Below are 24,070 nucleotides of genomic sequence, written 5' to 3'. Positions count from 1 at the left end.
TGTGGGAATTTTAAGTATTTTCTGATCGCGTGAATGAAAAGTGAACCCATTTTATAAGAGGTAATGGATAAGCAGGTGAGTTGATATTGTTAATCTATCACAGAGGAGGGAAGGAGTATGTCTTGCGTTTTCTGTTGATGGGATACCGTTCTAATCGTATGCGATTTAGGAATATTTAGATTCCTTACGTTCTTGTAATTGAAGACACTGGTTACTTTTAAGATATGAAAAAATAGCTGTCGTCAAAAATGTTGATAAACGTGCATCTTAATAAATCAAACGGTAGCAATAATTTATTAAGTGTGGTTACCTTTGGGACAAACACAAGACATAGAGTAGCTGTGGTGCAGAAGATGATGAACACGGATATCAGGATGAACACAGCATCCTTGTGATCAGCCAGGACCTATAACGAAACAAAGCAAAAGTATGTAACAACACATTACAAAAAACAACATCTTAACTTCCAAAAATTATTTTGTATTTCGTATTACACAAATCTTCCACATGTCTTCGTGTTCTTCTAGATCTCGATTCTGATATGTGAGGTTGATCATCTTAGTTTGTTCATAAAATCTGCTCATGTTTCTAATGGTGGGGTTGAGTGCTTGGTATAAGGACTAAGCAAGTATTTCTTAGAGCGAATAGATATATTTACATCATTTCTGGAGTACTCCAAGGCTCCCATATTGGACCACACTTTTTTTAAACTTTTTACTTGCATACTAATACATAGAAATATAAAATGACGTACCAAGGCTATAGGAGCGCCCATGACGCACATGATGACCACATTGTAGACAGAAAGTCCGACGTGTTTGGAGTCATTCAATGCTGGAATGGACACGTTTCGGGTTTCCCAGGCTAAAAATGCGCCAAATATCTGCAACGAAGAAATCACAGTCAAAAAAATAATGCGTCCAGGTCCAAGGATTATCTAGGTCTTGTCGGTGGACGCATTTGCCCACCTACTGCTTAGTGAGCCGGATCGGGAGAGATTGGTTGAGGGAGACCCTTTGACCTCTTTAGCCGGACTCTCGATCCCCAGATTCCCACCCCTCATACCTCAGGGCCTCATAATATTTAATAATATTTGGCTAATTTATATAGCGCCGATTTTGTGAGAAATCACCTCAAGGGCGCAAGGGCGAAATCACCTTATATGTGAAGCTAATGTAAAAAAAGTATATTAATTTCCTTTTCTATTTTCATCTTCTTCTTCGTATGGTGGAGGAGAGTTGATGGAGGTAAAGGCGGGATGCTGAGGTTATCCAGCCAGTCTATGGCATTGAAGGCCGCTTGGTCCAACACTTATGCGCCTCCGGTCAACTTTTTCTACGATGTGTTCTATTATTTGAAGCGTCCACATTCACACAACTCAGAATACTGTTAGTCCTATTTGTGCATCTTATACGCACAGCCACCGCACTGGTTGCGATTTTGCATCTTCTAACGTAAACTTCCCAATTTAAGATGGATAATGATGAATTCCATCTTATACTGATTGAATATGTAATAATCATCGAAGAAAGATTAGTAAATAAAGATTTGACATAGTTTTTTTCCATACCATTAGCAGTCCTTTATAAGCATAGATGACTCCTAGGAAGATGGGCATTCGTTCCGACTGGCAATATTCATTCTCTCGAATTATTATAATATCTTCACTGGATGGGTGAGGCTGTAAAAAATTGGAATAATTCTTATTAGGTTTATAGTTGAAACACATTTTTATCCATACTTTAAAACACGAGTGAGAGCCGGCAAACAATGGCAAAACTGGAGACATTTTGGGAGGCCCATTTTCAAGGATGGACACCAGAAGTACGAGAAAAAAATAATAGAATATATAGTTAAATATACGTTAAAACATTACATATGGGTCCATTTGTTTGGTCTCTCTGTAGAAAGGGTCTGAGACTTGCCAGGTGGTCATTATGGCCACGTCAATACACAGGAGGACCCCTACCACCATGAACAGCTGGTAATCCTTTATGACCTGGGAAACAAAAAAAATGAATGAGTTATATCGCTTAGAAAGACACAATAATGAGATTGGTTTACAGTCTAAAGAGAAAATTTGATCGAATTTGAGACATCCAGAAGTGAAATTAAAAAGGGCAAAGGAGAATTAGATTTTTATGTAGTTTCTGATTTTATATTATGGTTTCATTTAATTTTATTTATCCCTAACCATTTTTTTTATATTAAGGATGTATGAAATCATTCGTGTAGGTAGATATTGATATTGAAATCATTTCCGATTAATTTTTGGTGAAGTACTTATGATTGCATTACTAATGATGTCATTAACCCCGCACAAGAGGCCCTGAGGAAAATAATTTCTCTCAGGGCATATGTCATCTTTGGGAATGCTGTATGGAGGGTCTTTTTAAGTAAAGGAAGGAGAGGAAGTTCTGGGATGGATGAAGGTATGTGGGGTGGGTAGGAATCTAGGGATCAGAGTGTTCAGAAGTAACGGGTGAAGGATCTATCGATTGGTCAAGAAAGACCAGCTGGGTAGGTTAAACGGTCTCCCCAAATAAGCCTCTCCCGATTCGACCCGCCAAGCAGCTGGTGGGTAGGCGCATCCTGAACACTCTTAATTCGATAAATCGCATAATGGCATGGCTTTAAAAACTTTTTGTATAATTTTCGATAGCTCACTAAATGTATTATGTTATTATAGTAAAAGCCCAAATGGGCGTACAACCGAAAAAAATAAAACATTATTTTTTAAAATAATTATACCTTTTTATTCAGTTTGACGTCTGTGAATATGGAATGAACTCGCCATGTTTTGGAGAACATTGCGCCAAAAGCCAAACTGAAGCCAGCCATCAGAAGCCAGGCCCTGGCTGTACAGATGTAGGGAAAAGCACCTAGAAGAGAAAAAAAATATTACACAATGGCAGGTAATCTGAAAAGTTCCTCTTATTGTGTTAAAAGTATGTGTAGATACATACGTTCATAGGAAAACTATCTGAAATAGGTTACGGTTGTAAACAAACTAAATCTTCACTTTTCCAATTACTCTTTGTGTTAAAATAAATTCTGTAGAATCTTACACCTTCAAAGCCACAAGTGGGGTTTCCCAAGGATCTCATCTTGGACCAATTATTATTTTTTATTATTTATAAATGACATTGTTAGTGTATTTAAGGTTGTACAAGTTCTGCTCTTTCCTGATGATTTGAAAATATATAGAATCGTACGTATTATAGAGGATTGCCATATTTTAAAATCTAATTTAGATAAATTCTATCATTGGTGCATAATCAACTCATTATTTCTTATTATTCAAAGGTGCCAAGTTATTCGTTTTCGTAAAATCCAAAATCACCTTACTTATGAATACTCTTTAAATAATGTACTATTGGCATCAGTCCCTCAGATCAGGGACTTGCGTGTTATATTTGTCGAAAAGTTAACATTTACTCTGCATGTAAATGATATAACAAAGAGAGCTATGAAAATTCTTGGTTTTATATGCAGAACAACAAGTGAATTCAAGTCACTTGAATGTTTGAAAACATTGTATACGTCTTTAGTTAGAAGCCAGGTAAAGAAAGAAGCCATAATTTATTGTTAACTGTGTACCTAACACAACTGTATTATTTGTTATCTATCATTGTAAAAGCCCATTAGGGCTTAAATATATAAATAAATCAATTCCACCTTCATTTTTTTTAAAAAGACAAACATTTCCGAATAACCGATAACCTGAAAATACTTTAAAATCTCCTACTACCACCACACTAAGCGGAAAATGTTGCTTGTGTTATGATTGAAGACTTAGCCAGCAGAGGAATTGAACACACTATTCCTAGGTGGGACCCAAACGGGATGTCAACTCAGAGAACGACTGGTCAATATATTTATATTTATTTATTATATGTCTCATTTATCAAATTAAAAAAGCCTTTAGTTAAATTTTAGCATCAAGTTTTTCAGATAGCCTGCCATTCACCAACCTATGGTTTAAAAAGAATAATAATAACTCTAAAGTTCAACAAGACAATTTAAAACTTACTCGTTTTTTGAAAAAAATGAAGGTTTACTAATAGGAACAATATAATATATTACATAGATTATAAGTGAGTTCTTCATCAACACGTTATTGATGATACATCAAGAAAATCATTTGAACTCACCAATACTGCTCAACCCACTGTCCAGCCCAAGGAAGATGACGCTCATGTAGGTGAGCATGCAGCCGATGATGATGAGATTGTTGAGATATGGAGATGACATCTTAATGTATCTGAAATAAATATCACGAAGCAATGTCAACGTGAAGACCTTACGTTGATACAGACCTAGGCACGGATGCCAACCCCAAATAATTGTACTGTCTAATTTACTTGAATTATTCATCCCTGCACTACCATTGTACTTTTTCCATCCCCTTTCTTTTCAATTGCTCAATCCACAAATATTTCTTAAAAGAGTAGTAGATACTCTCAGATCGCCCTGGTGAAAGAGCACAACCTGCCTCTTTCCCATATCCTTCCTTTTACACCTCCCTTCAGCCTAACAACATGACCCAATTGGTGATTTCATAGTTTCAATGTCAATTAAAAAAATATCTTGAAATCTATTCAGCATAATGTACAGCAACCACATATTTTTATCGTATTGTTATTTTGACAAATAACAATCCGTTATAGATATTAAGATGTGGAGGAAATGACTTTTCAAGGCTAATACCTACTTTATCCACGTTTCTACGTATTCTGTTATAAGTACAGGTGTTTTATTTTAACTCTGAACATGACTCGAAGAAATGATCATTATTGATTATTCCAGATTTAAAATGCTTCTTTATTTGGGAGTCTATTATAAACCAAATGGTATTGAAGGTATAGCTATTTACCTCTGGTTTCTATATGTAATATTGATGATGAGGAATAGCAGAGCCAGGACTATGCCAATGACGGAGCAGCAGGCTAGGATGGCGTAGATGGTGATGTTCACCTGACTATGTTCTATAATGTGCAGGGTTCTGTCCTTCGGTGGGTGCCTGGAAACCCAATAATTACTCAGATCAAATACAAAACTATTTCAGGAGTACCACAAGGCTCCCATCTTAGACCACTTATAATTCTTAAATCTCGAAACAATTCTTAGACCAAACAGCGGCACAGCAAGTTTTTATATTATCATAGATGGAGAGTTTCCCTCAAGCCACCGTAATACAAGTAATAAATGTATGCGTATATTCAAATTCCTTTTTTTTATTTAAAATTGTATGTCATCGTGTTATTTTATATAATACATCAATCCTATTATATTCATCTTAAATTGTATCATTTTATATTGCAGGCAAAGTAATGTACCCATAGCTCTATTAAGCTAAATTAAACTTAATTATCATAATAATTATAAATATCAAAGTCTTTATTTCTCTAGGTATTTGGGCAGTGGCCCTGGTTCAGAACATGGTCCAGTGGGATGGGTATTTAAATACCGACCCAAAAATATTAAAAAATAATCAAAAGTGTTGAATTACCTGCCACTCCATCTCATGGGTTCTCCCATCGAAAAGTCCAGGCGGTTCAGTTCGGAACAGTACTCCCCCACTTTGACCTCCCCATCAGACTGAAACTGTTTCAGCAGGATGGACGCCTTACGTTCATTATCGTAGAAGCGAACAGGACCCTGGAATACAACAGTTATTGTAATACAAGTTGAAAACAAAAACTCGTTAAAATGAATGTAATCATTGCTACCACAATGTGGTACCTGCGAAAGCTGATTGCTAAGGATCTTTCAAAGACCTACGAATGATAAACCGGATTTTCCATGAACTTCTCGGGATCAACGAAGGCTTTTCACTAGCTACTACTGTCAGGTTTACAACCTACACTCGAAGACATGAATATGAATTACCATGATATCATGAATTACTACTGACACTTCCTAGAGACCTTCAGATGTGAGATGGTATATTTAAAGACAGGAATCTCCCAAAATTTTAAGGACTGCTTAGGAATCTGCTTAATACCTCTGATGGTCCCAAAACCATGAACAGACCTTTCATAGCTATGATTTGAGATTTTCGCGGCATCTGCCCTGATGATTGACACTGCAATGCTGTCCAAAACGTTGGCTAAAGAAAGAGGTAGCGCAACACGGTATAATACCCCAAAAATAAATCACTATATGACCTTTCATAATTCTACGAAAAATATAACTTTTTTTTTACTTACCGTGACCCCCTCGAAACTGATATTCCTGAGGGCCTCCAGGAACAACTTCTCCCAAAGCGGGTCCCGATACTTGAAGTCCGTTACCGTCTTGTTCCTTCGGATGTGTCTCACACGCTGCGCTACATTCTGGATGGCTAGAGCTACTGCCCAAATACCTAAACAAATAACTGGCTTTTAAAAATCATAGATCTATAAAAAAGTAGTGTCCCAAAGTACCTTGGGGTACTCCAGAAAAAAGTTTTTTAATATCCATTGACTCTTAAAAGTTCTTTACATCTATGTATTTCAAGTAGAGCTTATTTAAGAGATTGGACCACTAGGTGGTTTTAAATTATGGAAATGCTAAACATATCTGGCATGTGCCATTTGACTTTTTTTCCATTTTATTAATTGATATTGAAAAAACTTACCATCGTAAGTGTAGCCATGAAACCTAGAATATTCACTTCCTCTTCTACTATCGTATTCCACCTTGTACTCTGATGCAGTCTGTAAATAGAAAAAAAAGCTTTAGTGACCATCTTCGTCTTCGTATCGCTTGCCGTGTATTAATAAGCATGAAGTTTTATTTAATCTTAATTGATAAGAAATAATTCAACGTCTACAATATACTCGTAATGTAACTTACAATTCCAGAAATCGTTATATCTCCCGTTGTTGATAAAGGAAGAAGATCTGTAAAAACAAATATATATATCAGAAATTGATTGTTACAAGGATGAAGCTTTGCCGAAGATTGGAATAAAAACTTGTATTATGCTGTATAGCTTGCATTTTGTTGAAATTGGAGGCTAGTACAACTACATCTAAAATTGTAATCTTTGATTGTTCCTCAATAGAACTCCGGAAATACACAAAACACCGCTGTTCTTTTATTAGACTAATGCCGTGATAACACGAGGACAATAAAGAAGACAATACAATAGTATCAAATCCCAGCTCCGTAAACAGCCTCGACCATGCAGGGCAAGATAATGGGACAATACAACAATTTTGCCATAGTTCAAATGAAAAACGCTGTGAAAATGGATACATGACAACGCGCGTAACGAGCGAGTTTGCAAGATGTATTATAGTGTTCAATTTATGCGACATTTTATGAAATCCGAATGTCGGGAGCCGAGATACGTACGCGCAGAGTGACTGGCTATTTGTCCTACTGTTTTATCAAAACGCGTTTACTCGCGGACAACGCAGCCGGGCCCGGTGGTAGGGATAAGACACTATCCTGCAGAGATAGCTTTCCCGTGTATCTCTGGGACAGTGTCTCGGTTCATTGTCAGGTCTTCCAAACTACTGTTTACACTGGGACAAAACAGTATTGTACTGTCCTCATGTGATCCGCTGTATAACTCACAATGATAGCTGAATAGACAGCCAGGAGCCTTTTTTTATCATATAACAGTAGGAATCTTTCTCTCCTTGTGGAGCTATAGTATATACATATATACTATTTAATAATCCTATAGTTCTCTGTAATATCGGTAGCTCTGAATTAATACTACTAGTCAGAGATGTGCAAAATGGGTACCCAGAACCATTTGAAATGCAAAATGGAAATGGGTCAAAACTTTTCCATTTGAAAATGCAAAATGCAAAATGGTTTTTAGAAAAGCATTTCAAATGCAAAATGCAAAATACCTATTTTCAAAATTCATTGCAAATGCAAAATGGTTTCTCAGGTCAAACAATCAAAATAATTAAAGAATTTTTAAACAATTTTTTCATTTAATAATGGACATCAATGTAGAACAAACATATTCGTTTGACAACAAATCGCGAGTAGGTAGGTTTGCGGCTTTGCTATTATTCTAGATAGGTAGACACAGCCTACATTTGTCGTCTTACTCGTAGGTTCCAATGTGATGCGCGATGCATGTATTGAATTTCTTAAACCCACTAGTAGGTGCCGCTACAAATATTTAAATTTTTAACGACAATTTTCCAAAGATATTAGAAGAACGAGATGTGCTATGCGCAGTTCGTACTGAGTGGAATTGTTTTGCCGAGTGTCGCCGGTTTTGTTCACCAATACTACTGCACACTTTCGCTTGCGCTAAGGTATCCGCACTAATACATAGAACAGATTTCTGTGCGTACACGTCCCGATACCGTTCAAAGTACCCTAATTAGGTAGTACTCCGGCTACGGTCCGGCGGCCAACATAGCATATCTCGTTCTTCTAATATCTTTTTATCTACATCTTTGATTCTATGTAAATTCGCATTATCTAAAATTAAATCAAACTCCCGCCACCTCAGAACAGGCTCAGCCTAGTGAGGTGGATTATACCAAAAAAAATGTATGTTAATTTATTGGTTAATAAATAATAAAAAAAATAAAAAAAAATATATTACATGATGGAAAATCCAAAAACACCACGACTACAGATTATGAAACCACAAAAAATTTGCGCGGGACCAATGTTGCCAACGTAAAAACATAGAAACTGCATTCCAACATTTATTATTACAGCGTCATGGCCATGTTCAGTATTTGAATCAGTATTTTTTGTAATGGTATCACTCAATTGCCAGAGCTCCTACCAGGGAGCAACTTGACAAATGTAAATTATATCTCATAGCGAGGTTATATGATGTGATATTTGGGGCCAAAGATATTAGAAGAACGAGATGTGCTATGCGCAGTTCGTACTGAGTGGAATTGTTTTGCCGAGTGTCGCCGGTTTTGTTCACCAATACTACTGCACACTTTCGCTTGCGCTAAGGTATCCGCACTAATACATAGAACAGATTTCTGTGCGTACACGTCCCGATACCGTTCAAAGTACCCAATTAGGTAGTACTAGAGGTGTGAATAACGGTTCTTTTCCGATACCTAATATAACAAATAACACCCCAACCCAATAACATAATATCATACCTGTTATTTAATAACATAGTATTCCAAGAATTTGGATAAGCTTGTAGATACGTAATAACGAACGGCATCGTTATTCGTTACTGTGGCCGAGCGGCTGAGTCGATAATGAAATGTTATAATATGTTATATTCATATTAGGGCAGGAGAGGAGCATTAAATAAATAATGTTTTAAATTTGATGATTTGTATTGCTTTGCACTTTTCTAGTGACGGTTAGTTTGCATATACATTATGAAGTACATAAAATTGTTGAATTAATTTTGAATAAATACCTCAAATAAAAAAATATATTTTTACCACTGGAGCGATTACAGAAATAAAAAATATTCTCCTTGATTGCTTGACATTCCTACGCGAAAAAAGTTCATTCCACATTAAAAATATCTTACCGCCGAATTTGAATATGGAGACACACAAAACTGATTAAATTGATATCTAGGCAATGAATCTAACTATATTTTATCATATATTTTTATCACATATTTTTAGGATTTAGCTATTAAAAAATAATAAACTTTTTATTTTTTTTACAGAATTTATTCTCAAAGCCACAAATCAATCCGAGACATTTAAAATAGTATATAATAAGTAAATAATGCCACTAACGAAAGGAACGGAATAACAAAATTATCAAACAATACTTCGTATATCTTCGGTGATCGGGAATTACCCGAATTACGTTCTTACCTTCTTAGAACTTGGAACTTCCAAGTTCCAAGAAGTTAACATTATTTCATAATTTTGTTATTCCGTTCCGTTCGTTATTCGTTATTCGAATTATTTAGTTATTCAGTTATTTTACAAGTCACCCGTTCCATGTCAGAACGGTCGACTAGTCGACTTATAAAATAACGGGAAGTTATTCAATACTATGTTATGCGGTACTAGAGTAACAGGTATGCCATTATTTGAAGATACTATGTTATCCATACCTGTTAACGTTATATTAGGCACACCTCTAGGTAGTACTCCGGCTACGGTCCGGCGGCCAACATAGCATATCTCGTTCTTCTAATATCTTTGTTTGGGGCTTATGAAAAAAAGATGAGTGAAGATATTAGGAAGAATGTTGCAAAAAAGCATTTAAAATGGAAAATGCAATGAGAAAAGCATTTAAAATGCAAAATGGTTTTTAGAAAAGCATTTAAAATGCAAAATGGATTTATTTGAAATAAAGTACATTTCTGCTACTGGTGCCATCTGTGTTTAGCACAGCTATCTAATATAATATCACACTATCCATTCCGAACTAGATTGTAGTGACTTTCTGCATTCTGAACTTCATCAATGTCACTGTGTTCAACAATATGCATTGTTGGTATCAATATCTCAAAGACGAATACACCTCAAACGCTGATATATTTAATGTAAATATTTAAAAAAGCAACTAAAAATTTACCCGTCAATATGGTGGACTCCAAAGAAGTGGTAACCTCTGATTCATTGCAGCTGGCTCTCATGTCTTCGTGTTTGTTCCACCACTGGTCGCTGTAGGTACCCATGATGAGCCACTGGTATGCTCTGCCATATATACCAAGTCTGCAAATAAATGTTTTAATTACCGAAGGAGCCAAAATATGGTTAAGATAAGTGTAAACCATGCTAAAACTAATGGCTTAAGCAATAAGTAATACGTAATACGGAAGACTAATAGATAGATGGTTTATCGAATTTTGAAGTATAAACAAGTGATGGAAATCAGGCCGATGAGTTGATAATCAATACTATTCCTTTGAATCTCTCTTCACTGAAGTAGAATATGTTTATATCTGAACAGGAGCAATAAATCGGTGTGCGCAAGTTAATCTTGTTTGACGGATTTGTGTTATTTCACAATTCATTTATTTAAGATAATATAAAGTATGATTGCGGCACGTTCCAAACTAGGCGATACTCTTAGTATCGCCCTGATGTAAGCCTACCATTCAGAATTCAAAAGTTGCTTGAAATGGCTTTAGCCGTATTAGGTGACCAGATCTGAATAGTCTAGTACTTCCCCACCTTTCTCTTTCCCATATTCTCCCCTTCCTACTATCTTCATCCTCACAACATACCCCAATTGGAGATGCCATAGTCTCGCTGGCTCCAGAAGGTTTGGAGCAGGTGAGACACTTGTGCGATATTCACATTAAAAAAATGATAATCCTTTGCTTGTTGGTTCTATAAGCAGGAAGATAGAATAATCTCAGGTGACGCCGTCTTGAACACAAGAACATCAGGATACACACGCATTCCGAAATAGCTAAATTCTCTATACAGTCTCTCAGCAATCTAAAAAATGGGTAGTGGCGTATCCCTCTCTTCTGAGTTGAATGTGAGCACGCCCAGAAGAAAGTTAAAACTTAAGACCCCTCATTTTGGATTTCTACCGAAATATATCATAATCTTTATATATAGGCAGAGTTATTATATGAAATTATCTCGTTAAAAGAAAATCGCAAAGCATGCTCGAAAAATATTAAAAATACATAAGATTCTGTTACCGTAAACCGTTCCTACTTTGCACCAATTTTGGCTCCACTTTCATAAATTTTATTGTAAATTGAGAAAGGCGTATTGTACATCTCTTCTATTGGTTTGACCGATCAGAAGCACATTTAAGCTTTAGCAAGACAGGAATTTTTTTAAAGTTTAATGGTTTGTTTTGATTTTTTAAAACTTTGTTTTTGGAGCAAAGTAGTTCCTTTGATAAGGGTAACTTTGCTCCACTTTGTCTTTCCTTAAGTTTTACGTTAATTTATGCTATGGAGCAATAAAATACGTTACTTTTTTACTTTGCGCTATCGGAAGATGACCCAGGATTAAGAAAAATGCAATTATAAATGAAAATCACATATATTTTTGAGAGATTCATCAACATAACTTTGGTTCGTAGTAAAAAAAATGCTTGGTTAAATTTAAAAATAACTTTCAATGTAATTTTCAACAAAGCAAGACATGGTCCTTTGGTAATCAAGTAGAAAACGCAATAAAATTTCCAAAAAATAACATTTAACATTGCAAATTTATGAGTTAAACCCCCCATAAGTGGTTTAACTCGGGTACAGAGTAAAACTAGCGTCTTCCCATTTTTTTTGTGGATTTATGCATCTCAGGATGTCGCTCCATTTATATATAATTTCGTCTTTAGCTTTTGGCCACTTCCAATTTGTTAATGAACGGGCCATTGCCGAAATAGTGGGACCATTCCCATCGAATTTTGTTATTACCCCTGGAAACATTTCTCCTTCGTATAAAAAACACGACATACCGGCCCACCTCTCTCACTAACGGTTGCAAATCTAGTTGATTTTGGCCTTCGAAAGCATTAGGTGGTTCATTTTCCAAATCAGAAAGTCCTTCAGACGAATCTCTCAATGACATTTTATCACTAGCCTCACTACAGCTATGATTGCTACGAGTTTTTCTGGAACTCGTGCTGGGCATGATGTTTACCATTTCCCCAGTCGTTTCCGATAAAATCTGTTGCACAATATTTTCTTCTGGTTCTGTTAGTAATTGCTCCGCAACGCTCATTCCTGGCACTAACTTTAGCTTTTTACGTCCTTTCTGGCTGATGCCGTTAGTCCATTCGACTCTTTTGTTTTGAAGGTTCTCTAAGAAAGAACTGTTTATGGCCTCTTTATATATAGGACCAGTACAGGGAAGTCGATCTAAGAGAGGTTGCATATTTAGGGGATAAATTTCTCCATTGGGGTACATTGCTCCAGGAGCATTGTATCCCCAAAAGTATGTGCAAAGAATACCCAATCTCGAAAATATCCTATTTTTCCAAAAATATACACCAAATTAAAAAAAATATTTTGTCCACAATTAGTTTATGAAATTCCTTATAAAATGAGATAACACTCACCTCTATTCGTTCAAAAAATTCTCAGATGCAAATGGATTTTGACGGAGAACGTAAACCACAGCAAGCTCACACTCAGAGGTCATGACAGAGAATGTCAAAAAAAGTTCGACTTCCGGCAATCTGTCATATTAGTTTTGCCAAAGGAAGAATAGTATTTACCGATTTCACTTTTTAAATGACTAAAATACGTGAGTGTTTCCATCTAGAAAAAGTCAAATCTTTTTATTTTACTGGAGCACAGTTACCTCGCAGGAGCAAAGTAGGAACGTTTTACGGTATTTAAAACGATGCACCACGTCGTGTAATATTTTGAATCGGGCCGCTAACAATAACACTACTTATTTAGATGGCGATAAGGTTTAAATTCCTGCTTAAGGCGATGCCATACGTAGTAATGCAAAATCATATGTTTTTGGTTTGAAAATTTGATCGCCTAGAAATGTTTCAGATGCTTTAATTAAATACTGCAAGTAGAATACATCTTGGCCTTTAAAATAATTGAGTATTTTTTAGATAAGTCTTTTTATAAGCCCAGTAAAAAATAATGTATAAGGCCTATGAAAACTGCTTTAAAGTTCAAAATCTTCTACTTACGAACCAATTTTCGGTTATAATTTTATTGTATAATGTGGAAAATTAAGTTATTTATAAAATAAAAGAAAAAAAATTAAATATTTATGCCTGAACATCCACAAAATAAAATAAGAGGCACTTTTTGGCCATGTTTTTTTCTTGCATAAATCATAACAGGCGGATGGTGTTAAGCGGGAATTTAAACCTTATCGCCATCTACGCAAGGGTTGTTATTGATAGCGGCTCAATTTAAAATATTACACGACGTAGTACATCGCCTTAACACCATCCGCTTGCAATAAAAATACATACATTTTATTTTACTAAGCGAAGTTCTGGCATAAATATTTGAGGATGTGGTAAGGAGACGAGTGAGAAATGTTTATTGGTATCCTAGCAGCGGCTTTATTGAGGTAGTCATTACATCCAGAGTCCAAAAAGAGTAGCAACGGTGTCGTCGGCAGTTGATGTGCATCGCGATTTGATGCATGTAGGTTGCAGAACGGTGGGATGTGAATCTGTGGTCCACGATTACGGCGATGAAGTCAGTGTCTCGACACCGCGTCGGTGGAGACCGGAATTGCAGGTGGTGTCATCACTGGTGAGGATCGAGGTTCTTCCTGGTACTCCAGTGTGAAGTAAGCTAAAGGTACGGTGAACTTTGTTGGCTGAAGATTGTGAGCTCGAACCGCGGGCGAAGCCGGATACGCTTGTGGGTACCTACGACCGTTGCGGGAGCGAAGAGCGCGGCGCGTTGCGGGTGCGCGGGCGGGTGCGGGGGCGGAGCGTCATCTCGTTTGACAACAAATCGCGAGTAGGTAGGTTTGCGGCTTTGCTATTATTCTAGATAGGTAGACACAGCCTACATTTGTCGTCTTACTCGTAGGTTCCAATGTGATGCGCGATGCATGTATTGAATTTCTTAAACCCACTAGTAGGTGCCGCTACAAATATTTAAATTTTTAACGACAATTTTCCAAAGAACTTAATTTTCCACATTATACAATAAAACCATAACTTAAAAAAGGTTCATAAGTAATTTTGAACTTTAATACAGTTTTTATAGGGTTGATTCTTTATTCTATCTGGGATTATAAAAAGCCTCTCCAAAATAATGCTCATTTATTTGAAAATCAAAAATATGTTCTAGTCGCAGTATTTAATTGAAGCATCTAAAATATTCCTAAGCGACCACATTTTCAAACCAAAAACATCTGATTACTAGTTACATGGTTCTTCGACTTGTCAAAGGTATGAAAAATTCATACGATTATTTAAATGCTTTTCTAAATGTTTAAGGTGTATTAATTACAATCGTTTTCTTAAATTAACGCGTTCCCTCTAACATTCGTATTTACGAATCTCCCTTTCAAACCATTTTCTTTTTTCTTGCAATTGTGGTAGTATGAAAGAGATGGCATTGGAGAACCAGAAGAAAGACTTTGTAAAATAGAGTTAAAGTCCAACGTTTCTTCAATCACCTGTGCTTGCTTGCTTATATTGTGTAACTGGCTCGACTTTACAATTGACTGATGTTGGTGTTACCTATAGGCCTCGCAGAAGATTTGCACTGCCCAGGACTCGTTGAAGTTGCCCAGGATGATGCGCACGTCCTTTTCGCGCAGCTTCTCCAGGGCGGAGCGCACCTCCGTGGCAAAACTCTGCGTCTCCACCACCTGGAAGCCGTGGTGATCCAGGTCAGCCACCAGACGGTTGTGCGCCTAGAAACACAAATTTGAAAATACATACTTATATTTGGCAAGAAGAACATGAAACGTAAGTCATATTAATCCTTGAGGTATTCTGAGATTTCGTAGTCAAGTTACTTTAAACTGTACGACCTATTAATTTTAAACACTGGCAATTTCTATAATCGCAAAACCGGGACGCATGCGCGTCCCAGCGAACCAACTAGTGCATTTGGAATGTTTCCGTACTAACGTTATTCTGTCTCGAGCAACTGGCTGTGCAATGTGTAATTTCTACATCACGACCTCTCGCGTTTTCCGAAACCTATTTATAAATATTCCCGGTTGACATTAATTTCCTAAAAATCGCCGTTTTAAACATATCCCGAAATGAAATAGTGTTTTTAAAAGCAGACGAAAGACTTTAATATTTATTTTTTTGAATAACTTTATTGAGTAAACCCCCAAATTGTAATATTTAATTATTGAAGACAATATTCAATTTTTAAACGAAAATCTGCAACAGAAAAATCAGAAAAGGATACGGTCACATCTAGGACTCGAACCCAGGACCCTCGGGACCCTATCCCCTTCGGTCACATTTAACTGTATCATGCTTCGAATAAGAACTACCAACATTCTCATTATTCACCGCACATTTTTACTGGCAACTATCTTTATGTATGATCACAAGATTCAACCCGAACTAAATGCAATATAGACAGCGTCTTTTAGATAAACCTATCTTATTTTTTAATGTGCGACATCTATTGACTTTTCTGCAAGTCTAGGATGAATATTTGCTAGGATGCTGTTCTGACCGTGTTGGCGTTACATCCCCAGCTAGTTTCAGCTGGCTTATTAACTAAGTTAAGCCTTGCCTAGTTTTTTTACCCACTGTTTCCATGTGTTGCCGGTAGTTAAAGCTCCTGTCCAAAGTAACTCCAAGATAGCGGGTGTGGGGGTCATGGTAAATATTTTTTTCCATCAAACTGAACACAGAGTTTGGTATTCGCTTGTGAATTGCTAAGATGAAAAGCTGTCGCAACTGTTTTCGACCCATTTGGCTTTAGTCGCCAATTGAGGAAATATTCTTCTATAGCCTTTAGGTCAGAATTAAGGATATCTTCTGCTGCTTTAAGGGTTTTGGCTTGAGCTGTGACGGCGATGTCATCTGCGTAAGCAAATTTTCTGCCTTCAGTGTGAGAGAGGTCTCGAGCGATGCGGCCTCTAAAACGATCCTCAGTAATAAGGCAACGACTAAGGAACAGTTGGAACTCACCAGTGAATATCTGGGTTCATTCTGGTAGATCGTTCCCACTCTGGTCCAGTTGTAGTGTCTGAGGAGGGCCAGCCGAGGCAGGTTGAAGGCGTTCTCCGAGGGGACGATGCGGAAGAAGTTGGGAAAGGAGTCTTTGGTAAACATGGGGTGCGTGTCTGCGTAGGACAACTGAAAACAAATCAATTAGTTAGGTCAACAAGTATCAAATAAATAAATTAAAAAATAACTATATTAAGTCAATCCAATCTTGGCTTAACCTCTAGTGTTCCAAGAAATCCACCGTGGATTTGCTAGTATCCTGCACTTGCTTTGATTTCATGGTGTTTTCAACCAAAAATTCTCCTAGCATACTGTATGTTAATCTAACTAATTTTTTCGTCACTTGCAAACATGTTTATTTTATCTATGAAAAAACGCATTCGAAAAGTCCAGGTCAAATGTCATAATTCCTATTTCCAAAATTGAATTAATTTTTATTATGAAGAACGCTTGTATACCAAAAAATCATTGGAAATTTTTTTATAACATTCATGAAGAAGGTATATTCGATTGATATATATTACCCACATAACACGTATCAGTATTAAAATAATATTTGCCAATACTGACGCGTGTAATGGCCAATACTGACAACATTACTGATGCGCATCTAGATATTTGGATCTGCCTATCAGTATTGGGGCTGATGCCTATTTGCCCTCGCCGCATCAGTACGTCAGTATTTCTTGTGCGCCAATGAAGACGGTACTGCCTTGTCTGCAGAGCGCAGTGCTCCATCAATTCCCTAGCCATCCCCCCATGGATTCGAAAATATTGTGGGGAAATTAGTGTCTTCTCTGAAATTATCTAGCCACTGGTGTGGAAAATTAGCGGATTTGAAAATATTGTGGGGAACTTGTGGGGAGTCTTCTCTGAAATTCTCTAGCCACTAGCATTGGGAATTAGTGTATTCGAAAATATTATGGAGAATCCCAGTCAGGGGTCTATTTAAAACAGAAAAAATTGGCACCTAAATCGGTATCCTAAGGGTTAAATGAACATGGCGACTATAACACATCTTGGCCTTGGAAAGTATCGAGCATTTTTCTCTTTCTCTCTAGTCTTTTTTTACAAACATAACTCAAAAATACAGGCATATATAAACTGCTTTACACCCCTTTTCAGATATGGTATTATTGTATAATGTGAAAATTCGGTTATTTAAAAAATTATTTTTAATATTTGTGCCTTAACATAATAAAATAAAACAAGGTTTTTAAAAACAACGTAATTTCGAAATATCCCAAAGTTCCAATGCTGCGGTGCATTCCTATAAGCATCGCTATGATGTTTTCTTTGTATTACCCTGTTTAAATCATATATTTCACCGTAATACAAAATGAGATGGTTGAAATCTATGAAGGCTGAAAGAAATATCTCCCAAAAAGACTAATTGCTATCTTATTTATTAAAGATATTTCGTATTTACCAATGTGCGACTAAATAATATTTACCTGTGTGAGATGCCAATGTTTGGACGCTTTGGCGATGGGGTCCGTGACGTGAGTGCACGCTGCACCGAACAACATCAGCTTGTTGGGTCCGTTGTACATCATGTCGAAGAACGATTTCACTCCAACTGCTGCGTTGCACTAGAAATTTATTCTGACATGATAACCTTGAAACACAATTAAAGTGGTCCTTCGAGCCGGATAGGGTTTATCTGCCTTTGTATTTATTGTTCATTAGCGCAAACCGTGAAAATCGTGGGATAGTCAGAAATCTAGTTAGCAAATAATGCTTTCTTAAAAGATCTACCAGAGATCGGACAACACTCTTGTCCAGGCCGTTGCCCAGTGGCAGGGAGCGCCTCTACACCAGAGATGGAGAATTTCACTCAAGCCACCATAAAGTCCTAATGTGTTAATCATTTTATAATTTTTTATTTATTTCTATAATGATTTTTTTAATGTTAACTTTTATGGCAGGCAGAGCATTGCACACACCGCTCTGTCCAGCTGAAATAAACATTATTATTATTATTATTACTAAAAATGTAAAAATGGCGGACCTATGAAAATTTACAAAATCTAACATTATTAATCCAAAATAAAACAAAAGAAATACGCGTTTCCAACGCTGAACTTTATTTTTAAACAAAAAAAAAACAATAAAAGAAAAGTTTATTTTTATTACTTTATCTATTTTAAAATGAATTTAAAATATATTACTACTATAATGTCATCCGATTTCAGAGAAATTCGTATTTTTCCGAGTGTATGTACGTGATTGCCACCAAAAGTTGATAGATTGCATTGTCATCGACAACGAGTCTATCTGTCGAGTTTCAGCTCGACCGGATGTCGGGAAGTGGATTAATTTCCGCTTTCAAGATTGTATTAAAAAATATCTGTTACCATAATTTATTTATATATCATATGAAACGAGAATTCACGCCAAGGAAATACAGTATGTATGTTTATTCTTTGTCGGCACTGTTTGTTTTTCATACCGAAGGGAGCGGAGTTATTATTTTTTATTCCTATTTCAACCATTTCGCGGGAGTTTCGGCCTTATGAATAAATAAAAGAGACAGGTACTAACCTCAGTGTCATTCCACCACATGTGCAATCTGTAGTTTCTCAGAACTCCACTGTGCTCATTGACGTGGTCCAGGGCCAGTTTTACACTGGGCATTACTCCTCGTCCTGAAATGTAGAAGAAACAAAGACCTGTAGAAGAACCTGCCATAGGTCATCACAAGTGGATTTCTACGTTTGGTGACTTTTGGGGAGGACAATTGAAAAATTGTAAACTAACTATCCACTTTTAAACAAAAAATAAGCCTGAAAAAACACATATTTTTCACTAAAATACATCTAATTTTAATAATAGTATTTAAAAGTTGTTTTTCTTTGGTGTGACTAAGGATTGAACTTTCCTCTCCAGGGACTGAAGTAAACCGCGATAAAGACCGAGTCAAATCCTGATTAGCTAGGATCAACATTAACTGCTGTGGTGTCATCCAATTTCAGAGAAATGCGAATATGTCCGCGTGTCTGTGTGCGATTGCAACCAAAAGTTTAGAAAATGCACTGTCATCAACAACGATTCTATCTGCTGAGTTTCAGCTCGATCGGATGTCGGGAATTGGGTTATTTTCCAAGATTTGCGTTAAAACATTCAGGAAAAAAAAAAGAAATATATAATTGTAATATATATATATATATAATTGTTGGCAGATGAATCATCTAAAAGCGCTAAAGATCGACGATTAATTTCATTCTTTCATTTAAGATATATTTGAATACTCTTCTATAAATCCAGCTAACCCATTGGGCGCATTTTCCACCCGTGCTATAAAATTAATTATGAAAACACCCCATCGTATAAAAACAACCTAAACTCAGTAAAAGTCTCGCAAAAAATTATTATAAAGGAAATACTTAAAAAATACTCTACTTTCCCAACAAAATTGCTTTTTAAATTGTTTCCAGTACCAAATATTGATGATATATAAGCAAACTTCCATTATAAAAATGTGTAAAGAAAAAAATAACACAGAATATCAAGAATTTTACAAACTGATGAGAAATGGAAATCAATTTATTACGCCAATCTTTAAAACAACTCAAATGCAAAACCATTGTATTTACCAAGCCATAAAAAACTACAATGATCTCTCTTCCGAATTACGTTGTATTACGAACCAACAAGAACAAATAAATAAAATCAAACTTTTTTTTCCAAAAAAACTTATAGTAAAAAAAAATATAAATATATATTATTATGTATAGTTTACACATAACATAATATTATAACATAGAATCTAAGTAAGAAGCGTGGCTCCCTTATCAGGCACAAGAGCTCCTCTTTTCTAATAAGGTATACATGACCAATTATGAACCTAAATATTATATTTTGCAAAATATGTATGTATTAATGTAACCCATATGATCTATATAATATTAAAAAATAAAAATAAAAATTATAGAACTATCTTCCACTTGAGGATTAGATTGATAATGTTGATGTTAGTTGTAAGTTTCTACATATGTAAATATATTTCATTAAGAAATTAATTATAGGCCTTAGTCGTAAGTCACTAGATGTAAGTCTTAGATGTAAGTCATTAGTTTTAAGTCAGTAGTTCTAGTACTAATTATTTAACAAATATATTTGTACAGCGCCTTTGTCGATTTTTCACGAAAATGGAGCTAAATAAATTAGCCAAATATTATTATTATTATTAAATAATATTTAAAAATAAAAGTTTGTCTTCCTTGTTAAAAATTATTAATGTGGTCGAGGAGAAAGGATTTCTAAAATGAAATAAAATAATTTTTGTTTTAAAACCACGAGTTTTTAATAATTTTTTTTGAACCGACCGGTTTCGCTTTACTCAAGCATCTTCAGGGTACAAATTATTACTAATAGAGAAAGGATTTCTACTAGCGATCCGGAGATCGCGTGTTCGATTCCCGGCGTACTCAAGTAAAGATATTTTTATTAATTTGTGATGTTTCACAATGAATTAATTTCAATGTTATAAATATTATAGTATATTTGAGGGACATTCCAGAGTAGGAGATACTTTCAGTACCGCCCTGGTGTCAAGACCTCTGTTCAGAATCAAAATTTTGTTTGAAATGGTGTTTGGTGTCCAGATCTCAACAGCCGGCAAATCGGAGATGCCATAGTCCCATTGGCTCCAGACAATGTGTACTCTTGCGGGACTCACATAAAAAAACATGAATTTTTAATATTACGTCAGAGGCGCTTTCCATTTTTAAATATCCGTTTCTGCTTTGGCTGCTCATTTATTCAACGAATATTTAGTCCAGTTAACCTTTCCGTGTTCGTGAGATTTTTTAACCGTGGCGCCTTATCTTAAGCCCCCACATACCCGATTTCTCCCGATTTATGTTTCTAACAAGTTTCTCGTTAACTCTTATCTTTAATATTTGTTATTTTTGAAGATATTATCCTTACATTTGTTATGCCGAAACGTTAATTAGGTATATGAAATTCGCTAAATAGAAAAAAATTGCAAAGTAAGCTCCGAAAATTATTTAAAAACTGTTTTGATCTTTTATTTAATATGTTATAGGCATGAAAAAAATCACAGAGTAACTTTGAATGCAACTAAAGCATTTGTTGAGAGATTTACGCTCTATTTCAAACGTGTCGTGTTTTATTAAATATTTTTACAATTTTCGCTTAATTCTTATCATTTTTCAATATTAGCGCGCTCCCTCTAACATTCGTATTTACGTATCTCCCTTTCTTACCACCTTTCAACGCTTACTACGTTGCCTTAAGGCGATGCACTACGTCGTGTAATATTTTAAATTGAGCCGCAATCAATAACAACCCTTACGTAAATGGCGATAAGGTTTAAATTCCCGCTTAACACCATCCATCTGTTTTGATTTATGCAAGAAAAAAACATGGACAAAAAGTGCCTTTTATTTTATTTTGTGGATGTTCGGGCATAAATATTTAATTTATTCCCGATCATTTTATAAATAACTTAATTTTTCACACTATACAATAAATTCATAACCAAAAATGGGTTCGTAAGTAGGAGATTTTGAACTTTAAAGCAGTTTTCATAGGCCTTATACATTATTTTTTCTGAGCTTATAAAAAGACTTATCTAAAAAATACTCGATTATTTCAAAGGACAAGATGTATTCTACTCGCAGTATTTAATTAAAGCATCTGAAACATTTCTAGGATATCATATTTTCAAACCAAAAACACATGATTTTTCATTACTACGTATGGCATCGCCTCAAGTCACTTAATTTAGAAGATTTCATAGCGTAATACAAATACACATATTACCAAATGACCAAACGACTAGAAAAAAAACCAATGACCCAACTAAAAAAAACAATATATTAGAATATTTGTAACTGATCCACAAAATTTCTTTTTTCTTACATGCACACTTTATCTTTATATAATTTTTCTATGTTTCCTAAAGTATCCAATAGGGTGTCATAAATGTTTGTTGATTACACATTTGCTTAACAACAAAACGTTCATGTTTATTCCTTTACTTAAGTTATGCTATATTCTGTATAGTACCCAATCTGGTATTATAAAGGTTTGCTAAATACTAACATGCTCAATAATAAACATTTCATATTAATTTGACTAACATCAAGATTGTTATTAAATATACTTCCATGGTACTCTAAGTACCTATCTTGTACTCTTATTATTATTTATTAAATAGTGTTCCGCTACTACTTCCATAGTACCTTAATTACCTATCTTGTACCCTTATTATTGTTTACTAAATATTGTTCCGCTACTACTTCCATAGTACCTTAAGTACCTGTCTTGTACTCTTATTATTATTTACTAAATAGTGATCCGCTACTACTTCCATAGTACTTTAAGTACCTATCTTGAACCCTTATTATTATTTACTAAATAGTGATCCGCTACTACTTCCATAGTACTTTAAGTACCTATCTTGTACCCTTATTATTATTTACTAAATAGTGATCCGCTACTACTTCCATAGTACCTTAATTACCTATCTTGTACCCTTATTATTATTTACTAAATATTGTTCCGCTACTACTTCCATAGTACCCTAAGTACCTGTCTCGTACTCTTATTATTATTTATTAAATATTGTTCCGCTACTACTTTCATAGTACCCTAAGTACCTGTCTTGTACTGTTATTATTATTTATTAAATATTGTTCCGCTACTACTTCCATAGTACTTTAAGTACTTATCTTGTACTCTTATTATTATTTACTAAAGATTATTCCGCTACTACTTCCATATTACCTTAAATACCTATTTTGTAACTTGTAACTATTTTTATTATTTACTAAATATTGTTCTGCTACTACTTCCATAGTCCCTTAAGTACCTAAACTATATATGGTAGATTATATTCAATTGTTCACTCTTTTTTCCACAATTGCAAACAGTGTAGACGTCCTGCCTGTTTGCAGGGTTTGTAGGTAAGGGCTCCAGACCAGAGGTGGCTGTCAAATTCAACATGAATACTAAACAGACTCACCCAAGCTAGCCTGGTCCGTCTTCCGACTAAAGAGCAAGAGCCTTGCAATACACACGTCCTGCTTCATGTTCGTAGGGTTGGGGCTCCAGACCAGAGGTGGCTGCCAAATTCAAAATATAAATACTAAGTACTCACCCAAGCTAGCCTGGTCCGCCCCCCGACTAAAAGGGAAGAACCCGGCGATGTAGACATCTTGTCTTTTATTCAAGATGACTTCCAGATTGGGTTTCTGCGCGGAGACGCCATTGTTGTTGTTGCTACCAGTCGCCGACAGGCACCACGCCGCCAAGATGGCCGCCAGCAGAATGGGCGGGAAACAACACGTGGGCGCCATCTTGCTTTCGGGAGTGGAACCGCAAACTTCACAGCATCACGGGGAATTAATCAATTGAATGATGACATATCCTAAAAGTAAAAAGAAAAGAAGATCATGATATAGCTATTCGAAGATAATTCGAAGGTCTCGGGTTCAAACCTCAGCGCGCGCAAATAATTATTTTGTGTTATTTCACAATTTATTCATTTGAAATAACATATAGTATACTT

General features: G+C 35.6%; 1 protein-coding gene across 1 annotated transcript in view; it reads right to left on the bottom strand.

Annotated features, from left to right (window-relative positions):
• Positions 1-23,749, bottom strand: part of GABA-B-R2 (gamma-aminobutyric acid type B receptor subunit 2) — a 31,045-nt gene extending 7,296 nt beyond the window's left edge. Inside the window, exons 1-17 of the mRNA XM_089649347.1 lie at positions 23,660-23,749; positions 19,075-19,178; positions 17,985-18,122; positions 16,492-16,659; positions 15,067-15,242; positions 10,495-10,634; positions 6,841-6,887; positions 6,623-6,701; positions 6,213-6,367; positions 5,513-5,661; positions 4,877-5,023; positions 4,155-4,264; positions 2,752-2,882; positions 1,877-1,999; positions 1,571-1,681; positions 755-883; positions 311-406 (exon numbers count right to left, since the gene is read on the bottom strand). Of these exons, the coding sequence (XP_089505473.1) occupies positions 311-406; positions 755-883; positions 1,571-1,681; positions 1,877-1,999; positions 2,752-2,882; positions 4,155-4,264; positions 4,877-5,023; positions 5,513-5,661; positions 6,213-6,367; positions 6,623-6,701; positions 6,841-6,887; positions 10,495-10,634; positions 15,067-15,242; positions 16,492-16,659; positions 17,985-18,122; positions 19,075-19,167 (1,992 nt within the window). The 5' untranslated portion in view covers positions 19,168-19,178; positions 23,660-23,749. The remainder of the gene's footprint in view (positions 1-310; positions 407-754; positions 884-1,570; positions 1,682-1,876; positions 2,000-2,751; positions 2,883-4,154; positions 4,265-4,876; positions 5,024-5,512; positions 5,662-6,212; positions 6,368-6,622; positions 6,702-6,840; positions 6,888-10,494; positions 10,635-15,066; positions 15,243-16,491; positions 16,660-17,984; positions 18,123-19,074; positions 19,179-23,659) is intronic.
• Between the last annotated feature and the right edge of the window lie 321 nt (positions 23,750-24,070).

This window comes from Hesperophylax consimilis, chromosome 29 (genome assembly GCF_061612785.1).
Source record: "Hesperophylax consimilis isolate HC1 chromosome 29, BYU_Hcon_1.0, whole genome shotgun sequence".
Classification (NCBI taxonomy): domain Eukaryota; kingdom Metazoa; phylum Arthropoda; class Insecta; order Trichoptera; family Limnephilidae; genus Hesperophylax; species Hesperophylax consimilis.
The sequence above is the reverse complement of the archived record's forward strand: the minus strand, read 5'-3'. Positions and strand labels throughout refer to the sequence as shown.